The 20,272-nt window shown below is 41.4% G+C and overlaps 1 protein-coding gene across 4 annotated transcripts in view; it reads left to right on the forward strand.

The window, feature by feature from the left end:
* The window catches only part of EPB41L4A (erythrocyte membrane protein band 4.1 like 4A), a 278,688-nt gene that overhangs the window by 133,125 nt on the left and 125,291 nt on the right, over window positions 1–20,272 (forward strand). For all 4 annotated transcript variants that reach the window (XM_057492674.1, XM_036886897.2, XM_036886896.2 and 1 more), the window contains one exon: window positions 20,050–20,101. In XM_057492674.1, the coding sequence (XP_057348657.1) occupies window positions 20,050–20,101 (52 nt within the window). The remainder of the gene's footprint in view (window positions 1–20,049; window positions 20,102–20,272) is intronic.

Below are 20,272 nucleotides of genomic sequence, written 5' to 3' on the forward strand. Positions count from 1 at the left end.
TTGGCTCCCTCCAGCGTATTCTAAGACTGCCTGTTTTGTTGCTAGCCCAGCAGGACCTTCTCGCTTTCTCATATGGTATGGGGCTCAGTAGCTCAGCTTGGTGTGTCTTTGCTTTGAATGGGTCCTGCTCTCTCTGTGCTCAGCATCCTAATCCTCAGCACCAGTGAATGTCACCTTATATGGCAAAAGGGACTTTGTAGATGTGGTTAGTTAAGGATCTTGTGATGGGGAGATTATCCTCAACTATCCAGGTAAGACCAATGTAAGTAAAGGTGTCTGTATGTGAAAGAGGGAGGCAGGAGAATCAGAGAGAAGGAAATGTGACAGTGGAGGCAGAGGTCAAAATCATGTGGTTACTGGAAGGGGGCTTTGATTAAGGGAGTGCAGGCAGCCTCTAGAGGCTGGGAGAGGAGCCTCCAGAGGGAGCGCTGCCTACACTTTGATTTTAAACCCAGTACCTTCCTTGGTCAGTTCTGGCTGCTATAACAAATTGTCATGTCAAATCACTAGGTGGCACAAATAACAAATGCTTACTTCTCAGCATTCTGGAGGCTGGAAACCTGAGATCAGGGTGCCAGTGTGGTGGGTGAGAGCCCTCCTTCCAGGCTGCAGGTAATCGGCTTCTCCTTGTGACTTCACATGGGAAAAGATGGCTAGTTAGCTCTCTGGTGTCTTCCTATAAGGGCACTAATTCCATTTGTGAGGGCTCTTCCTTTATGACATAACACCTCCGAAAGGCCCCACTTCCTAAATTCCATCACATTAGGATTAGGGCTTGAACATATAAATTTTAGAGGGACACAAACATTCAGTTCATGGCACCCAGTGAGACCATTTTTGGACTTGTGACCCTCAGAATTGTAAGATAATACATTTCTATTGTTCTAAGCTACCAAGTTTATGGCAATTTTTTTTTTACAGCAGCAGAAAAGGAACTAATGCACATAATTACATCAGGAAGGATTTTATTCTTGTTTGCTCAGTGGAAGTATGAGGTCTTTCTTGTTTGGATTCACCACAGGAGGCAGAGAATTGGAACACTACTGTTTTTCCTGGGTAATAATAGCATACATCCTTCTGCAGATGCTCAGGATTTCTCTGTGATTGGGGCTGCATGAGCATCCCCAGATGTCTATGAGCAATATCAGTTGTTGCTTCAAGGTTAGGTAGGTTCCTTATTATGGGAGAGGGATGGTGAGATCTGTTACTGATAGGCAGAGAATTGAAATTACAGTGCATACTTGTTCACTTTAAATGATTGGGTGAATTTGAAATTACTTGGGGCCTGGAAGAAACTTGAACCACCTTTTGGGTGTTCAAAAGTCATTATAAATGGAGTGTGATGTGTAGAACAGGTAACTGCCTTTGGACCACAAGATAAGTCAGAGTCCTGAATGGTCACATCACTTAATTTTTCTGAATGTTGAAAATAATACCTCCTCCTACCACCAACTCTCCAGATTGTTGTAGAACCAAATTAGAGAAAATATGAAAGCTCTTTGTAGATCATAAGGTGTTAACATGTAGTAGGCATTCCCATTGAAACGAGGATGGAGGATAATATTTCTTTAAAAAGGTGGTGTAGAGGAAAGCAGGAACCAGTTTGGAGGAAAGAAGAAAGAAAATCAAATAAGCTCTGGACTCTAGTACCTTAGGAGTTTTTTGAAGATGACTTTTGTTGTTATTGAAAGCAGTAATAAGGATAAATGTGAAGTCCCAGTACAGCTTCTGGTTTTAAAGGTGGTAGTTGTAATCATGTTTTATTTTAATGTTAGCACTCGAGGCTCTTTTACAAATTACTCCTTCAAAGGCAGGAGTTCTGCATAATTAGAACTTCCATAAATATGGAATTCAACCTAGCTTTGAGAATCCAGCTGCTGGATCTTCTGCCCTGTGACTTCAGAAGTCAAAGAAGGAGGGACACGTGGAGCATACAGATACAACAGGCATGTGAATGTCTTCCTCCCCCAGTGAACTCCCTTTGTTTCACCAACACAATAGAAGTGACCAAGGGGTACCCTCCCAACGTCCAGACACTCCCCATACTGTTGCTTCTTACCCAGGCCTTCCTCTCCTCTCACAGTGGAAGAACCCTAACGCCTATGGCCTGGATCGTATCACCTGTCTCTTTGTCTCTCTCCCTCCCTCTCACTTCCCCTTTTCCAGCAGGGTTTGGGCATGTTCAGGTCTCCCCAGTTTAAAACCATCCTTCCCCCAGTCTCATGTCCTCCTCTGCCAGCTGCCGTACTGACTTTCACTGCATCACATCTCAACTCCAGAAAGTCACCCTAAATCCATTGCCTCCACCTCTCAAATCCCACTCATTCCTGAACTTCTCTCAGTTCAACTTTGATACCTAACATGCCACTGAAAGTCACCACAGGGTCTAGTTGCTAAATTCAAACCATACTTTCAGCCCTTGTCTTTATTGACCTTTCTGTTGCATTGATCGTAATAACTCACTCCTTCAAATCTTTTCCTTTTGCTCTTGTGACAACACATCTCCTTGTTTTCTTTTTTTCAAGTTTTCTTCTGGTTATTTTTGTTCAGTCTTCTTTATGATCACTTTTCCTCTGCCTCTTCCTAGAAATGATACCTGATTTTGTCCATGAGTCTCTTCTGTTCTAACTGGATACAGGCTCACATATTTAATGCTACTTCTTCTGGTACTATATATCTCTGAAACAATTTCCTTAAAAAATACGAACAAAACTGTGTATATATTTGTATCCTCCCCACCACCCCAAATGCTCTGAGTATCACTGAGCAGACATGATCCCCATCCATTGAGCACTAGCAGACAGGCTCTGCCATGAGTAATGCTACTGGTTTTTGCTGATTTGTTGTATTTCGCAGTGTGAGTGACATTTCACTTTCTGTAACTTTATGTTCTGATAAACACCCAAAATGACTGATAAGATGTATAAAAGTGATACTGTGAGTCCTGTTGCAAAGAAAGAGGAAGTTTGTCATGCTGGGTTATTAAAAATTGTAACTTTTATAGCCAAGACAAGGAAACAACCCAAGTGTCCATCAGCAGATGATTGGATAAGGATGTGAGAGAGAGAGAGAGAGAGGGGGAATATTATTCAGCCATAAAAAAGAAGGAAATCTGTTTGTGACAACATGGGTGGACCTTGAAATCTGTTTGTGACAACATGGGTGGACCTTGAAGGAATTATGCTAAGTGAAATGTCAGACAGAGAAAAACAAACCCTGTATGACCTCACTTATATGAGGAATGTGAAAAAGCCAAACGCATGGATGCAGACAATAGATTGGCAGGTGCCAGAGGCAGGGAGTGGGGCAAATGGGTGCAGGTAGTCAAAAGGTTAAAAACATCCTGTTATAAGAAGAGTTCTGGGGATCTAATGTACAGTATGATGACTATAGTTAATAATATTGTATATTTGAAAATTGCTAAGAGAGTAGATCTTAAAAGTTCTCATTACAAGAAAAAGAATTTATAACTATATGCGGTGAAGGTTGTTAACATGACTTACTGTGGTGATCATTTCACAATATGTTATTATGATGTACACCATGGACTAATACAATGTTATATGTCAATTTTATGTCAGTAAAATTGGGGGGAAAAAAGCTCTCACTATCTGAAACATGTCCAGGCACCTGGTGAAGGAATAGAGGGCAAAGATCAGGAAGCAGAAAGGTTTTCTTCAGTAGCTCTTTGACTTTATAAAGATCATCATAACCAGAGCAGCAGCCTGGGAGGACTGGCAACACAAGGGTACCTGGAAAGAATCTTGGAAAAACTATGGCTAAAAGGTGTTCAAGAGTCCAGGTGCCTGGAAGAGAATGCCAGATGCGTCTTCATGGGAGCCTCTTATTTTCATCTTCACCCAGCCTCTTATTTTCCTGTTGAGTATGTGTCACTCCTCCTATGTAGTCTCATCTTCTCCACAGTTAAATTACTATCTAAAGGCTCAAATGATACCCAAATTTGTATTTCCAACCCAGACATCTCAAGAGGCATTATATTGTGTAAAGAACATGGACTCTGTGTCCAGACTGTCTGGATTCATACACTCCATTGCTTGGGAGAGCTGTATGGCATGGCATGAGTTTCCTAACTGCTCTATGCCTCAGTTTCCGCATTTATAAAGTGGGGCTAGTAATAGTACACACTTCAAAGGCTGGTAGTGAGGATTAAAGGAGTCTGTGTAAAATACCTGGCTAGTGCCTTAAACTGTGTGGTCAGCGCAGTAGAATGTTAGCCCTTACTCCATGTTTGGGTGTCCCTCAGGCACTGCAAATGTGACATACTCAAAAGTGAAGTCATCATCTCTTCTGCTAGACCTGCTCTTCTTTTTTATGTTCTTGAGAGAAGTTATTTTCTAGAAATTAAAAAATAAAACTATCTCTGTACAATTTTAGGTTAAGAATAAAAATTGTTTATCATAAGTTTAAATAGATGCAAATTTTTGATTTATCACAGATATTAATGTAAAATCTGTCACATTTCTCTTAAATGTATCAAATAAATCTGTATATCATAGCAATTTTATATTCATCATGAACCTTTAAAAATATGTACATGAACAAACTCTTCATTAAAAGTCAGAAACTTTTCTAGATTCTTTTTATCTCTTTAAACTTGTATTTTATTAATATATTTAGCCATAACAATATCATACATATGTATTTTAAAAGTTTAATTTATGAAATCTTGAGGCTCTAATTGTTATTGAGCTGTAAGAGTGGTTGTTATTGCCATGGTTATGAACATTTAATTAAAACAAAAATATATTGCATTTTAGTAATTATTAAACATAAAGAAGTTAAGCTTTGCTGGAGCATCTCTTAATGAAGGGGATTTTTCTTCTCAATTAGTCTACTTACCCCTGGATGATTATAATATATTCCTGGAGTGAGATAGGGCTCAGCAATCATTTTATTCCTATTTTTTGCTTTTATAGATGTGAGCACTGGGTTACCTTTTCTACTAAAGTATGTATGTAGAAAAGGAAGGAGTCTCGATAACAGAGGATCACTCAATTCCCTGAACCCCTTCTAAGTTTTTTACCAAAAAATCACATACTGATCTGTCATCTAAAATTATTGTTAGCCATCTATCAGGTACCTCAAAAACAATGTAATTATCACCTTCCTGTCAATCTTCTTTCTCTTGTATTCCCAAGAGCAGTGCTTCCTCAGACCACTCATTGGGTCTCTTTCAATTTAGCTAAAAGCAATGAATTCAGAACTACCTGATCTGCAAACAATTTGTTCATAATTAGTGATTCAATTCACAATTTCTAATAAATATATTAAAAAATGCTTTAGTATGATTTATCAAAACAGTTTTAATTATGTTTTTTTTCTCTTTTAGTTATAGGTACCTGATTTAATCCAATTTAGAAAGGATTAGGAAGAATTAAAATTGTTAATTTTGACATGCATTTCCCAATACAAGATTTTTGATAACATGCTTTTATCTAATTATGTACTTTATATTTTCATCAGAATCTTGGAACTGCAGATTTAGTTCCTTCAGTTTATGGAAAATGTCCAACATTTAACTCTTTGGCAAAGCCAGTTATCATCAAACCACTCAGCCAAACCATCATGGTTTCTGTCATTTGTCAATTTTAATGTTAACATGTGTTCTATGAGAAATGGTTCACTTTGGAATTTTATTTCTGAGGCAGAAAGACAGATAAGGCACAGCGTTTTGTCTCTTAGATGAGATATGCTTACCAGAGCGATGATTTGAGTTATTCTCACTGGACTCTTCCTCATGAGCCACGCATATTTTGATAGCTGGAAGATAGAAGTCGCAAGTTCGTTAAGTGAACATCATCCCTGCCTTTATTGCCCTACTCCATATGTATCTGAATTCAGAACAACCTAACTTTGGGACAAAACGTGAAGCCTCTATCACCTTGCCTAGTGATTACCAGGATATGTATAAAGTAGAGAAAGACATAACTTATGGTATCTTTATGAAAGGCAACTTTGCTGATACTGGTATTTAAAAATGTTCCCATGTTTCTGCTCCTGGGATTTTCTGCATTTTGGGACATTTTGCCGTAGAAAGATTGCAGTGGGTGAGAGGTGCATCTCTACTTTAAACTGGGCAAAGGGGAGCGTGCACAGGTAGCACGATGGACAGGCATTGGCATGAATAGCCATGACCTCCTAATTTTGGGCTGTTCTTGGGTAGATCAGTTTTAGAAAAGAGTATGAAAGTTGAGGATCTGGGAATTAAGTCCCTTAAACCATCTCTTGCCTATGTACCCTTGGGGAAATCCTCATGTCTGGGTCCCTGAGATGTCTGATCCCTGAAATACTTTAATGAATGAATGCTTCCACCATCCCCATGTTGCAGACTAGGGTGTCATTCGTAACGCCATCATTTCTCCTCCCCCACATAGCTAACCAGTTACCCAGTCCTGTCAGTTCTCCTTCTTAATAGCTGGACTGACTATATAATTCACCATCCAACTCAGAATACTCTTAGAGTGAAAAGAGCCACTGTTGTAACTCAGCTGGGCCAGCAGTTGCAAACAGGACTTGTCACCTGTTAACTTCTCCAGAACCAGGCTCTGTCTCTGAATTCTAGTTGAGGAGCCAGCACCTCAGCCTGGGTTTCTGTGAACACTTTCGAACTGATCTTTTTGCCTTTCCTCTTGTTCTCTGTTCAGTGTTTCCCCGCTTGCCCTTGCACTTTTCTTTGAGGAAGGCAACTTTAATGGTATCTCCTCCTCTGTGTCTTGGAATCCTCTATCAGATTCGAAAGAGAAAATTCATATATTTCTTAATGATGCTGGCGTTCTTGTTTGCGGAGCCGAAGAATGAGCTTAGCAAACACCCAAGGTAGGAGAGCCAGGGCAGAGGCTTTTATTTAGAAATTAAGTGAGAGTAAAGAGCTCCTGGCTCATGCCAGGAGGGGACAGGAGAGCCCGTGATGGTGCGTTGTCTAGGGGTTTTATAGGCATTTGAGGATTTTTGGGAATGTGAAAAAAAGGCTTAGGGGTGTGGACTTGCATTACCTGCCCTGCCCTCAAGGTGGGCTGGGCTATTGTGTATCTGCCAGGGCTCTTTACAGTGAAGTCATGGGTGATGCTGAGATACCCTTGCGGAACACTCAAACATTCCAGGCCAAGTTGCTCCTGGCCTTTTGACCTTTAACTGATCTCACTGAAGATGTCTATATTCTTAATCTTGTATCTTTCTCTAGAGAATTAGTGTGACCTTGACTTTGCATAATGCTTAACACAGAGTTTCAGCGGGGACTTCTTTGCCCATTGGTACATTGCTCTGACTGTAACTATTCTGCCCTGCCTCTCCCGGAGGCCCTCACCCTACTCTGACCACACCCAGGGTCCCTGTCTCATTGACGTGGATTACACGGTCTTTCAGTGTGGCCCTTGGTTGCTTGTGAGCTTCTGCTCTTGCAATGCAACTTGACTCAGCCTCCAAACCCACACTCCTGGTACATTAGCTATGCTAGGTTGCCTGTGTGGAGCTCCTTACCTTGTACTGGAGTGCTGAGTGATGTATGTGCTGCTTCCCCTGCCGGAGCACTTGCCTTGTTCTCCTCCTTCCCAAAACTCTCCTTCCCTCCCAGGAATGCCTTGGGCCTGCTCCTGTCATATTACACATAGTGCATTGTATTTGACTTGATTGGAATCTCCTTGAGGAAAGGGATTATGGCCTGTTCCTCACTGTTCACCACCTTCCTTCACTGCCAGCTGAGCTGTGATATCAGTGAACAAAAGGACTGTGGCCTGGAGGAGCCAGTAGGCCAGAGGGAGGTGAGGCCCTGACAGGAGCGCCCCCTGTCTCGCCTTTCAGTGTCTGCCTGCCGCCTCTTTGCCCTGCTGCTTTTGAGTTTATTGTCTTCCTTCACTTCTGAAAGGACTCTTCATTTTAACCAATCTCACCAATATTTAAAAAAAAAAAGCTTTAGGAAATTAGGTTGGAAATGTGTGGGGTTGTAAGGAATTACAGATATGTGATATTCTTACTAAGTGGGCAGCTCCTGTGTGCTGTTTAGAATATTTTTCTCTAGTAAGAGGTAATGTAGTGTGTGGTAGAAGGTGTATGAAGATTTGAGTTTAGGTAATGTTGCCAGTAGCTGTAGGGTTGTGGATCCCACAATTTTTAAACACTTGCTTATAATAAACAGTATTTAAAAAAAAATAGATTCTCCTGTTTCTCTATAGTTGATGAACAGTTTCTATGGAGAGTGGAAGAGATGATGATCAGAGTGAGTGTGATTTCCTCTGAGCACAGACATGTGATGTATCCTGAGAATTCAGGAGCTGACATGCTTAACGGAGCCCTGGGAAGTGGGGGGGGGGGCTGCCGATCCACCAGCTGCTTGGTGTGCTGCGTGCTCTCTTCACTGCAGAGCCTGGACAGAAGCCGAGCATGCTTGATTGTCCTTCAGTGTTTTTGTTGTATGTGTGGACTTTGTCCTGGTTCCAAAAATGCTTCTGAAGGACCTCGATTTGTCTAGAGTCAGCTCCATGATGTTTCCTGAACTCAATTCTCTCACAGTTCTTTTTACTGCTCCTTTTCCCTCTCAGAAAGTTGATCACAATAGTCATGAATGGATCTTCCATGGGGCATGTATAATAAAACATTTTATCCTGTGGCTTTCATAAATTTTTTGCTTCCCAAGGTTTGGTTGGTGAGGGACTGAATTCTGTTGGGTATAGAAAATTCTTTCTTCATTATTGGCACCCAATGCCTTTTTTTCACCAAAGATATATTAAAAGGAAGAATGGTTGAGAATGATAAAGGTACAAAATACTTTAAAACAAAACTATCAGGAATGGTAGGAACCTCACTATATATTATATCCACATATATTTGTATATACAGGAAAGTGTGTGGATATGCTAACTGTTCTTGTCAATGAAACAGGTTTTCTGTGACCTACAGTGGTCTAAGTGTGTGGCAGGAATATCGCTGATTTCCTTACTACCAACATTTTATTAAATAAGACTGTGCTTCTCCCTGGTTAAATCAAAACAAGCTGTACAAGATAGAATTTCAGACAGTTGATTGATTGGCTAATGGGAAAGCAGTGGTTTTAGAGTTAATGATTCTAGACATTTTCTTGATTATCATAGGAAACTAGTTCTTTTTTAATCTAGAGTTTTGATGTAAACTTCTGATAAATTGACCTTGTGTTAACCTTATTCTGAATCTTAAGAGGATTCTCTCCATGAATATAAAAAAGACTTGATTGGGATGTGCCTACTGATAAAATATATTTTTATTTATGATTTCCTATATTATTTGTCTTGAATTTTATAAAATTTCAAATACATTGAATGTACTGAAGTTAAGGTGACCAGTTTATCTGTCTTCTATATGACCTGTTTCAGTAAAAGAGGTGCTCCAGGAATTGTTCAAAGTTAGGCAGGTGATTTTTTGGGAGGGCAGAAGGCAAGTCCTACCCACTTTCCCTTCTAGACTGTGAGTTTTGAAAGTTGCTTTTTGAGTTAACAAAAGTAGGCCCTTTAAAAGGAGATGATACATGGAAGCTTATTTTTCTTGCAAGCTACCCACCAGTTTTGGGGATTGCAGGATATGTTATAGAGATTTTTTCTGAGGGAATTTCTTTAGTGTTCTGTTTTTACTCTCACCTTCACTCCTGACCTGGGACTGTGAGGGGAGAAGAGCTTTTGCTATTTCTTATCTCCATTCAGTCATGCAGCAACTCTTTACTGAGTGACTACTGGTATGTCAGAAATTAGGTTGTAGCAGTCAGCAAGAGACAAGGTCTCCAATCTCCAGTAGTTTATAGTTCAGAGGAGAGACAGACCATGAATAGGTGTTCAAATAACAGGTAGTGAAGAGTGTTTTGAAAATAATGTAAGATGATATGCCAGAATGACTGGTAGGCTACTTCCGTTGGGTGGCCAGAAAAAGCCTCCTTGAGATGACATTTAAACTGAGACTTGAATGTCAGGAAGGGAGGAGTGTGGCAGGCAGAAAAAACAGCTGGACAGTGGCCATAAGACAGGGAAAAATAAGAGGTATTGTAGAACTGAAAGACCAGTGATGCATGATAGTAGTAAGAAGGAGGGTGATGAGGTAGGAATGGTAGGCATGGACTGCAGTATGCGGGCCTGGTAGCCTGTGGTAGGCAGCTATGTACATGAGAATCTTTTGGGAGTTTCAAGCTGAGAAGCATTAGGATATGACTGAGGAGGTGGACTTTGAAAATGGGGGAGATGATTGTTCTATTTTGGATAGGTGGAACTTGAGGTGCCCAGTGGACATCCAAGTGGAGATGTTAGGTGAGTGGTTTGGGTTCCTGAGAAGTCGGAGTGACATTTAGGAGTCCCTGTGTTGTTAAAGTCATGGATTCTTAGGTTTTTAAAGGTCATTTAGGGAGAAATAAACTACAATGTAGAAGAAGAGGGACATGGCTGCCCTGTACAGCTGAGCTCTCCCTTACCTGGGGTCCTCTGGGGTTTGGCATTGTGTGTGGTGGTGCTGAGTGGGGGTCCTGGTCTTGTTCACCTCATGAGCCCTTTGGTGGGCTCGGCTCCTCTGGGCCAAACCATATGGTTAGTTACACTATACTTACATTTAGTTAGTAGAATATGGTTAGTTACACTATACTTACATTTAGTTAGTAGAACAGACTTTTTAAACAAACCCTAGCTTAACCAACTCTGTATTTTGAATTACTGCAGTTTCAGAGTATGTCAGTTTTAAGATTTTAATTCAAGCTGGAAAGATCCCATAGTCTATGAACAGTGAGGCCTCATTTATACAGATGTTTGAAGTGTGTGGGTAGCAACTTCAGTTATCCAAAATGCAGGTGAAACTTACTGAAGAACTGAAGTCTCTTGAGCAGAACAACACTGATGTTAGAGGCCACTGGCAGGATTCAGCACTTTTCTCACAGAATCTGTCATCCTGAGGACCCTTTTATTTTCATTTAAGGAAGAAATCCAGACTCGTTGGTATTACATGCTATGGCCTAAGAAATAAGGAACAACCTATTAGATGCAACCGGAGGGCATGTTTAAGGGATAACTGTGGGTTCCTAGGAGATATGATAGTGGCTCTCTATCATCTAGGATGGTTCCATTAACAAAAAAAAAGTAACTCATGTCTGACTTATTTATTCTTTATTTGTGGATTAATGAAAAAATAATGGTTAAATTGAAAGACTGTTTGGTTGATGATCCTTAAGCAGAGAGAGCTGATTTCTGAATGATACCAAGTTAGACGGAGGTTTCTGGGTACATCTCAGGGCTCACAGTATCTCTACCAGTATCTGGGATAAAGCCATAGAAGGCATGCTCACCAGGTTTATAGATGGCACAGACACAGGAGGAATAGCAAGTATATTGAACAAAAGAGTGAGGATCAAAGAGATCTTGATAAATTGGCAAGTGTTCCATTATACATTGCTATATGACAAGCTGCCTCAAAATTTAGTGGCTTTAAATTATGGCAACACAAGTTTTACTCATGAATCTGTACTTGGACAGGGCTGGCAGGGACAGGAATCTGTTCCGCTTAGTCTCAGGCTTAAAGGTGAGGAGCTGAAGTCCGATGCCCCAGTGAGGTGCTGGTGGTGGGCCTCGGCCCCACCTGGGCCTCTGTCAGGGCTGGGGAGGCACACCTACCTGTTGTCGATTTCCTGTGCTGCTGCTTGGCTTCCTCATGAGGTCGTTGGTTGGGTTCCCATGGTAAGTATCCAGAAGACAGGAAGGGAGGTACAAAGTGGTATTACCTTTATGACCAAGCCTCAAAAGCTACAGTACTACTTCTGCTGTGTTTATTGATTTGAAGTGAAGAGAAGCCCAGACCACATTTAAAGGGAAGAGAGATTAGAGTATACTATTTGATGGGAGGTATGTCAACGGATATGCAGACATGCTTTAGAATATGCAGAGTCTGCTTTCTGGCCAAAAGTTATTTATACTCTTACTGTTGTTAAATGCACCCATCAATCCCAAGGCCTGCCCACATCTCATTGTGACACTGGACTCGGATCTGAGGTCCAAGATCTCATCGGCCCAGACTGTTTGGGCATTGTTCTTCATGTCCAGCCCCTGCAGTGTAACTCCTTGTGAACAGAAGACCTGTGAATTGAGGGAGTAAGAGAGATATATCCATAGTCCCCGCCTGCTCCCTGCCCCTGCCACCATTCAGCATATAGTGATGGGGCATGCATGGGATAGGGCAGTTGGTGTAGACACTTCCATTTAGAGTGTGGGAAAACAGGAGGTGCCCATAACAGTTCTGAAATTCAGCCTGGCTCATGTCCCTGTTTCTTTGATTAGAGCTTTGTCTTACTGCCTACCTGTTGTTCACTGTGATGACGGCCTCTGCCCTCTGGGCTTCTCGTTCTGTTCTCTGAGTTTTTCTTCCCTTTCTGTAAGAAGTATTGTGTATTTGCAGCTGAGTGGGGTTTTCAGCCTGCTTTTTGCCTGATGAAGAAATGGTCCAAAGGCCTATTTTCAGTGTGTAGGGTTTCTGTCCATTTCAGTCCAAGTGATATAATTCTTTAAAAATTTTTTGAATTCCTTAGAATGAGCTCTGTTAGACAAAGGCAACACCTAGAAATCACTTTGAAATAAGCTTTTCTTCTATAACTTAGATTCTTTGTAAAGCTTTTGGGGAACAATGCCCTGAAGATTCTTAGAGGAGATCTTTTATTTGAAAGGGTCTGAGATATCATATTACATCTTTTTGACGACTTAATAAAGTTTTACAGTTACATTCATGGTTTCCTATTAGCACTCTGGATTCAATCTTTGCCCAGAGGCTTTTTCTTCTTAATTTGCCTTTTGATAAATCTAGGGATGAGAGAGTTTTATTTTCAAACCCGGTAAGGCCTGGTTCCTTTATATTTAACAGTTTTTCAATTTACCTCTCCCTGCTTAGATTTCATTATAGGCAGCAAAAGAAGACAATTGGCACTTTCAGCAGTCTGCCTGGAATGTCCTTATCTGAATCATCCAGTTCATTAGGTACATCTATTATTTTCCATGTTGCCATAGGCAACATCATTGCTAAACTTTCTGCCTCTAGAGAGTAATGTCCTCTTTCTTCCTGCTTCCAACAGTTTTTTCCTGTCCTTCAAGCCCTCCGGACAGCCTCCTTGAGGGGCCCTAAGGCTTCCATGAACACTCTCCTTGAGGTCCTTTTTGCTACCTTATCCCCAAAACACATAGTGGAGAATGAAGGGAGTGGGGTCAGGTCCTGTAGGGCCTTATAGAACATCATAAGGACTTTGGATTCACTTTGAATAAGAAAGGAAACCACTGGAGGATGTCATCAGAAGCATAATAAGTTGATCTGACCTACGTTTTAAAAGAATTCCCATAAATGCAAAGGTAGCTGCAGGGATACCATTAAAGGAGTCAAGAAATCCAGGTGAATGGTGATGGCGCTTGGCTGAGGGAGTGGTGAGAATTAATCCGATTTTGTTTACATTTTAAACATGGAGTCAACAGCATTTGCAGGTGGTTTGAAGAGGTAGACAATAAGGAGGTTTTGACCTGAGCCAATGGAAGAGTGTTGTATCGTTTGCTGAGATGGGGAGACTGCAGAACAGGGTTTTCTAGGAAGGAATAAAATCATCATTTCCCTTTTGAGCACATGAAGTTTGACACTCTAATAGGCATTTAAGTGGAAATATCAAGTAGGCAGTTGGATTCAGGGGACAATTCTGGTTGGGCTGTGCATTTGGGAGTTGTCAGTATGTAGATGACATTTAAAGCCATGAGCCTTGATGTAAGATGTGAGTGTAAGGCAATCTAGCCTTTCCTGGTCAGGGAGATAATGAGCAACCAGCAAGGAGACTGAAGGTGTGGCTAATGAGGTGGGAGGAGAAGCCAGACAGAGGGGTATCCTAGAAACTGCAGGACAAATGCATTTCAAGGAAGGGGAAAGACTCCTGCATCTACTATTAGATTTATCAGCATGGAGGTCATTGCATAGGTACTGGAGTGGGTTCAGGGGGGAAAAGAGACAGAATATAGAACAACTTTTTTCTCTCCCATGAGATTTACTTTAAAGTGCAGAAGTGAAATGAGCAGGTATAGGGGTCAAAAAGTGTTTTTATTTGTTTAAGTATGTGAGCAATAAAGGCATGTATACTGCCAGGATTGATTCTACAGGAAGGGAAACTGTGGTGCTGGAAGGAGAGCAGAAAATTGCTGGAAACATGTCCCTGAATAGGTGAGAAGGGGGCTCGGCAGTTCATCCACAGTCCTGGGAGAGAAGACAGGGCACCGGCGGGGATGCAGGCAGAGTGGTAGACGCAGGGAGAAGCAGTGCATATTCCCCTCTGATTTCAGTTTTCCCAGGGAGATAAGCAAGATTATGGGCTGAGAGTGAGGAAGCAGAGGGAGGAAGTGTGCAGGAGTCACTCAGGCAAGTGAAAGACTAAACTGTGGCAGGAGTCTGGGTCCCCTGGGTCATCGATGATGAATTTAAAGTGAGTCCATCTGTGGTTGTCCGATTTGAGTCTCCAGGTGTGGTCAGCCTCTCAGGTGCTGGCATGGAGAGGCAGAGTTGGTGGGTTTTTCCCACTGGATGTTGTGGAGGGGTGACTGTGCAAGGGGACTGAGGGTGACTGCAAGTGAGTGACGGCCCTGGGTGGTGAGGGCTGTGAGGACACGGTGTGGGGGAGGAGGATCCATGGAAAGGTAGTCGGAGCACTGAACTGTGTGTCCTGGTGGAGTCAGAATATTAGAGGGAGCGAGCTGAGAAGAGAGGTGTTAGTAGTTGAATGTAAGAATCTTGAAACTGAGGCTATGCATTCCTATTCAGACAATATTCTAGAGCTTAACATGGAGAGGGGTTCAGTTCCTTGGATCTGCTGTTCTATCCTTTTGAGCAAGTTGTTTAAATACTCAGTGTTTCAGTATCCTCATTTGTAAAATGGTAATTATAGTGATTCCTACTTCATAGATTTATGAAGAGAATTAAATGAGTAAATAGATGTAAAGTCTTTAATAGTGCCTGGCGCATGGTAAGCATTTCATAAATGTTAGTATTTATAACTATTGTGATTTCTGTAACTCTTAGCTTAGTGCCAGGGTCTATGATTGAGACTGTTGGAATCCGTTTAAGTTGGAAAAAGGGCCCAGTTACAACCCCACTCCCACCAAATTGCCCAATGTCAGGCCCTTGTTTTTCTCCTGCTGTGAGTTCTCTGTTATGAGGGGTGGTTACCTGAGGACTTAAGGTCTCTGTGATTCATACCAAGGAGTAAATTAAGACCACATCCTGTTAATGCTGCTTACAGGGCCTGAGGTCTCTCTACAGAGCATTGGGAAAAGCACGAAGAGCTATCACCAGTCTGGATTCTTGGAACGTATGTGCAAGTTATGTAGAGTCCTAGAACTCCTTAGGATTGAACTGTAGAATCATTTTTTTGAGATTTTTGTGACTCCATTGTCTTTTACAAATGGCCAACTCTCTTTATACTCCCTTATATCAAGAGGTTCTTTTGTTATATTAGAAAACTGCTTTTAAAGCCATTTTTTGATTTACAGGTAACATGAAATATCATTGTAGCATTTTTAAATTCCATAAAGAAAAATCAATGCTACACCCAGTGTGAAAAAAGATGCAGCCAAGCTTTTATTACTTCATGCTGTCCTTATCTAAACATTTTTAGGGCTTACTGTACAATCTCCAGGAGACTTTAAAGGAATAATTATCCAATGAAAAGTTGACCCTTCAATTTAATGTATATCTTTGAAGGTTAGGATATTGATTTACAGGACAGTATTAGAGTTTTCAAACCTAATTCTGAGACTGTTACCTAGGAAATTGATGAAATTGAGACATTATCAAAATAGATGAAAGATGCTCAAGGCATTTAGAGAGAGAGAAGGAACTTGGCCTGCCTGTCACTTCTCCCCAGGTGACATGAATGCTGTTATTAAGACTGACAGGCCTGCAGAGGTAAGCCACCTGACCGCCGGCCGCTTGTGCCCTGGCAAAGGGTCAGAGCCAAGGATGTTGTCATCTTGACTCCTCAGTGAAAGTGGGTATGAGGGTTGCAGTCTGGTAATGCTCACCTGTGTTAGGAAGCCCATTGTAGAAATCAGGATGAGAGCAGGGTCGGTTTTGGTTAACTGATATTGTATTTTCCAATTTCTAATCCAGATTGTGAGAATATGCAAATTATAAGAAATGCATTTGAAATAGCGGAGAGAGGGGAGGCGGGGGCTGAGGGTGGGGCAGTGAGTGATTGACAGACTCTTCCAGAGAAGGATGCACTGCTTGAAGGCTGAGACAGGCCTGGGGTCTCCTCCTGACCAGCTAGTAGGCACGCCGGCTTCACACCAAGCGCAGCTCAGGAACTCCATGCTGTAGCTCAGTGCCCAGGGAACCATGCCCGGGGCAGACGAACGGAGTGAAAGGATCGCTTCCCTTTCGGAAGTTCTCCATGAACATTGATTTCTTAGCTGAGTCTTAGCTGTTGGGCAGCAACAATTTCAATCTAGTACTCAAGTGTAAAGGAATTGGGGTGTTACATTCTGTGTTATCCCTTAAAAATGGACCCATTCACTTTAAGAACAATTGGGTGGATAGACATCATTTTTATAAAAATTTAAGGCTCTGTTATCCATTTCTGTTTTTTGGGAAAGTTTTTTTAAATCTGTGAACCCACTGTTCAAAGGCTTTCTCCACAATGATGCCTTCCTACACTCACCCCAAAGAGCTAATTGTTTTGTACATAATTTTATTATCTCATATGTACTCATCTCATACACATTATCATCTCACTTAGCACGCTGTATTCTAATTCTGGGGCCTGTGTCCCCTGCTAGGCTAGGAGTGCCTCAAGATTAGGGGTGGGTCTCAGTTGTCTTTGTTTTCCCACAGACCCCAGGACAGGGTCTGACACGACAAAGAATATGTATAGTGGGTATTCCATACACGTTACATGAACGAATGAATGATATCCCAATTTTAGAGTCTAAATACATCTTGGATATAGGCGAATATTCTGGATGTAGGCCTTAAAATTGGGGTGTGGTGTTCATTGGTAATTCTTGTTCCTTTTTTCTTTTTGGTAATGGAGTAGCCGCCTGATGTGCTTCAGGGTGATCAGACTTGCTGTGTTCGATTGCTTGTTGGTAATGAGAGGTGACAAGTGCCGTCAGTGTGGCGGCTTTGGCTCCAAGGTCATCTTTTTCCCTTGCTTGATTGTAAGCAGGTTTTACAATTTAGGATGTTAGCTTATGAAACCTGGTGGCTCATGTTTATTATTTATGTTCTGGGACATTTATCATCATCTGACTTCTGTGACCCCTGGTCTCCATTTGGATCAAATGATATTTGTGGACGGCAAATGTTGGATTGGTGTTTAGCATATCTAATGTGCAGTGAGCTGATTGAATAGCTTCACTGAATCTTGACTTCTTTTTTTGCTGCAAAATTGTAATTTTTAACTTGTCTCAGAACCTTCATTATATTTTTCCACCTCACCAATCTGATTGCCCTTAAGGAAAGAGATTGATTTTAAAATTGTACAGATTATCATTAATGTGAAATTTTTGATACGTTAATCAGTCTTTGTTACATTTAGTTAAAAGCTTCCTTCCTATTTTGTTTACCTTTCTTTTTTAACAACTTAAAAACATTCTAGAGACAAAAAAACCCCCAAAACCCCAAAGCCAATCCCCCTGCCCCACCCCAAAAACCCCAAACAAAACAAAAATGAAAACTGAATTGGTTTGAAGAGTCGGTTTATAACATTTATTTTTTTTGAGAAGATGGTGTGAGGAGAGACAAACTCTCTTCCAATTTGTTTCTTACTAGTTTGAAGATGAGATGAAACAGAAAGTAGTAAATCCAGAGGCCCTTTCCCTTCCCTTCCCTCCTTTCCTGCCCCAAGCACTTAGTGAGTGCCCATGTGTAACTGTGATGTAAGGCCTGATATTAGTTGCCTTGCATGGGGGGCACCTGGGAGACTGGGAGAGCCTCTAATGGCCTAACTCCAAGTCCTCTCCCTGGAGTGTCCTTGTGGGAAAGGTCCCCAGCCAAGTAATCCTTCAGGACCCTGGCTAGCTGGCATCTTGATTTTGGCCTTGTAAAATCTGGAGCAAAGAAACCAAATGATCTACAGAGCTTGGTGATAATGAATGGCTATTATTCTGCCAGCCACTGAAACCTACTACAGGTGTTTTGGTTATTTGTGTGTTTCCCTTGGTTTTATCTTCTCTGAAAGATCTAGGGATAGTCATACCTTTTTATTTAACATGCATGGCAAGAAAGAGCCTGCCTACCTGATGTTTCCATTTCATGGGAAATGTCCGTTGCTTTACACACCTAGAGGAAAGGTCTGCTCTGTGTCCAACATGCAGCTTAACGTTTGGATTGATTTTGCTCTATGTGGATGAATCAGCGTTTCCCTAGGAGCCATTATTTTAACATCTAAGCCACACCTTTATTCACTGTGGGCCCCAGAAGCAGTTCACTGATGATAGCCTCTGTTTCTCATACCTTTTTAATTTTAAAAGTGAGTGATCCTAGACCTTTAAAAATTGAGAAATGATAAGGGCCAGAATAATGAATATTGTATTTTAAATTGCTACACTTATATTGGTTACTTTACTTTTTAAAAAAGTTGAAAAATGGAAACAGCTATATATGTGGCAAAGAATGAAGATGAAGTGTACAGAATAGAGTTTAGTACTATAATAAAATGATTTTGGCATATATTTAGTGTGAATAATTTTTACATGATTAGGAATAAAAGGCAAGGGGATTATGTATGATATTATAATTACCCAGTATAATTACTACTACTGTTATATAGCAGAGCAAGCATTTCTGCCCCCAGTGGAGGGGCACAGAAGGGGGAATTGGCAAGAAGGTTTGCTGGGTCTTCTTTTGTGACACATGATTCCTGATCCAGGGGTGTCAGGGTAGTGTGAATGTTTCCACCCGGGCAAACACAAGAGAGCTGGGAATTAAGTGGCTCAAGGCAGGCCAGCTCCTACCTTCCTGCTGTGAGAATTGGCCCTTCTTTATTCAGGAATGTGAGAAAATGGAAACTGGGTTGCTTGGCCCTTAGGATCTCCAACATTTGGCAAACACAGCAGGGGGGAGAGGTTCCGCATCTTCCTGTCGGGATGAGAACCAGGAGCCCTCTCTGTGTGTGTTCACTTCTCTCTTGCTCTTCACCCAGAGAGGCAAAGCTAAAGGCTTGTTTCTTTTTATTTCAGTGATTTTATGTCATAAAGGTGGGATTTAAAGGAAGACCGCTCCCTAGGGCCCCAAATTCTCTTATCACTGCCTGAAATTCTGTTTATGAAAGATTAATTTGAACTAATCAGCAGGTAGTTTAGATTGGCTAATGGCACTTAGTAAGAAAGACCCCCACACCTGGATAACCATCACTAACGGGTGTTGAATACTTAGTATGAGCCAAGGACTGCTTTAGAGTCTTGACACGAATTAATTTACTTAATCCTCACAGCACGTGTGTGAGGAAGGTTCAGAGATGCCCAGTAATTTGTTCCAAGTTACGTGGTGATGATGAGGGGAGAGGCAGGACAGAAGCCCGCTGGGGCTGCGCAGGGACTTGCACTCCTAGCCACTGTGCTGAGCTGCCTTTCCTGGGTACATAATGAGGATGTGACTTAATTTGCTTTCTTCGTAACATCCAGCAGCCATACCTGTGAGGGGTGGGACGGGAAGTGAAGAGGGTGAGGGCATTTCAGGAGGAGTCATGGCCATTGGGAGGTTGTGATAGGGACTTTGGAAAGAGACTAGGGGGGCATTCTCTGGGGCCAAGCATCTTGATATTACTGACCTTGTAACCAGTGTGACAATTCAACCAGTAACCTAGCAACTACTGTTTCTCTCCTTTTCTCTATGAACGACACCAATTTTCTTTCTGTGTTCTAGCTGCAGAAAGCGCCTGTTTGTTTCTGTGTGTATATCAGTTAAATGCTTTACTTAATAAGTATTTAAATGCCATTTAAAATAACACCTTGAAAATATTCTTAAAGTGAAGGCCAATAAAAAGCAACTAATTTCTGTAATTATCCTTTTTTTTTCATCACACAGTATTGGCTGGATCCTGCAAAATCCCTTGCTGAGCACAAAGAACTGATCAACAGTAGGTATTTACTTTTAACTTTGATAAAAAGGTGCTTTGAAAATGAATATGATGTGGCTGATTAGTTGGGTACAGAAGTAGGTTTTAGTGCTACAGGGATGAGTACTAGTACATGAGCACCAGAATGTGGAAACAGGTGTTGACTCTTCCCCAAACTGACTAAATTTTAGT

Source organism: Manis pentadactyla, chromosome 2, assembly GCF_030020395.1.
Source record: "Manis pentadactyla isolate mManPen7 chromosome 2, mManPen7.hap1, whole genome shotgun sequence".
NCBI classification, from domain to species: Eukaryota; Metazoa; Chordata; class Mammalia; order Pholidota; family Manidae; genus Manis; species Manis pentadactyla.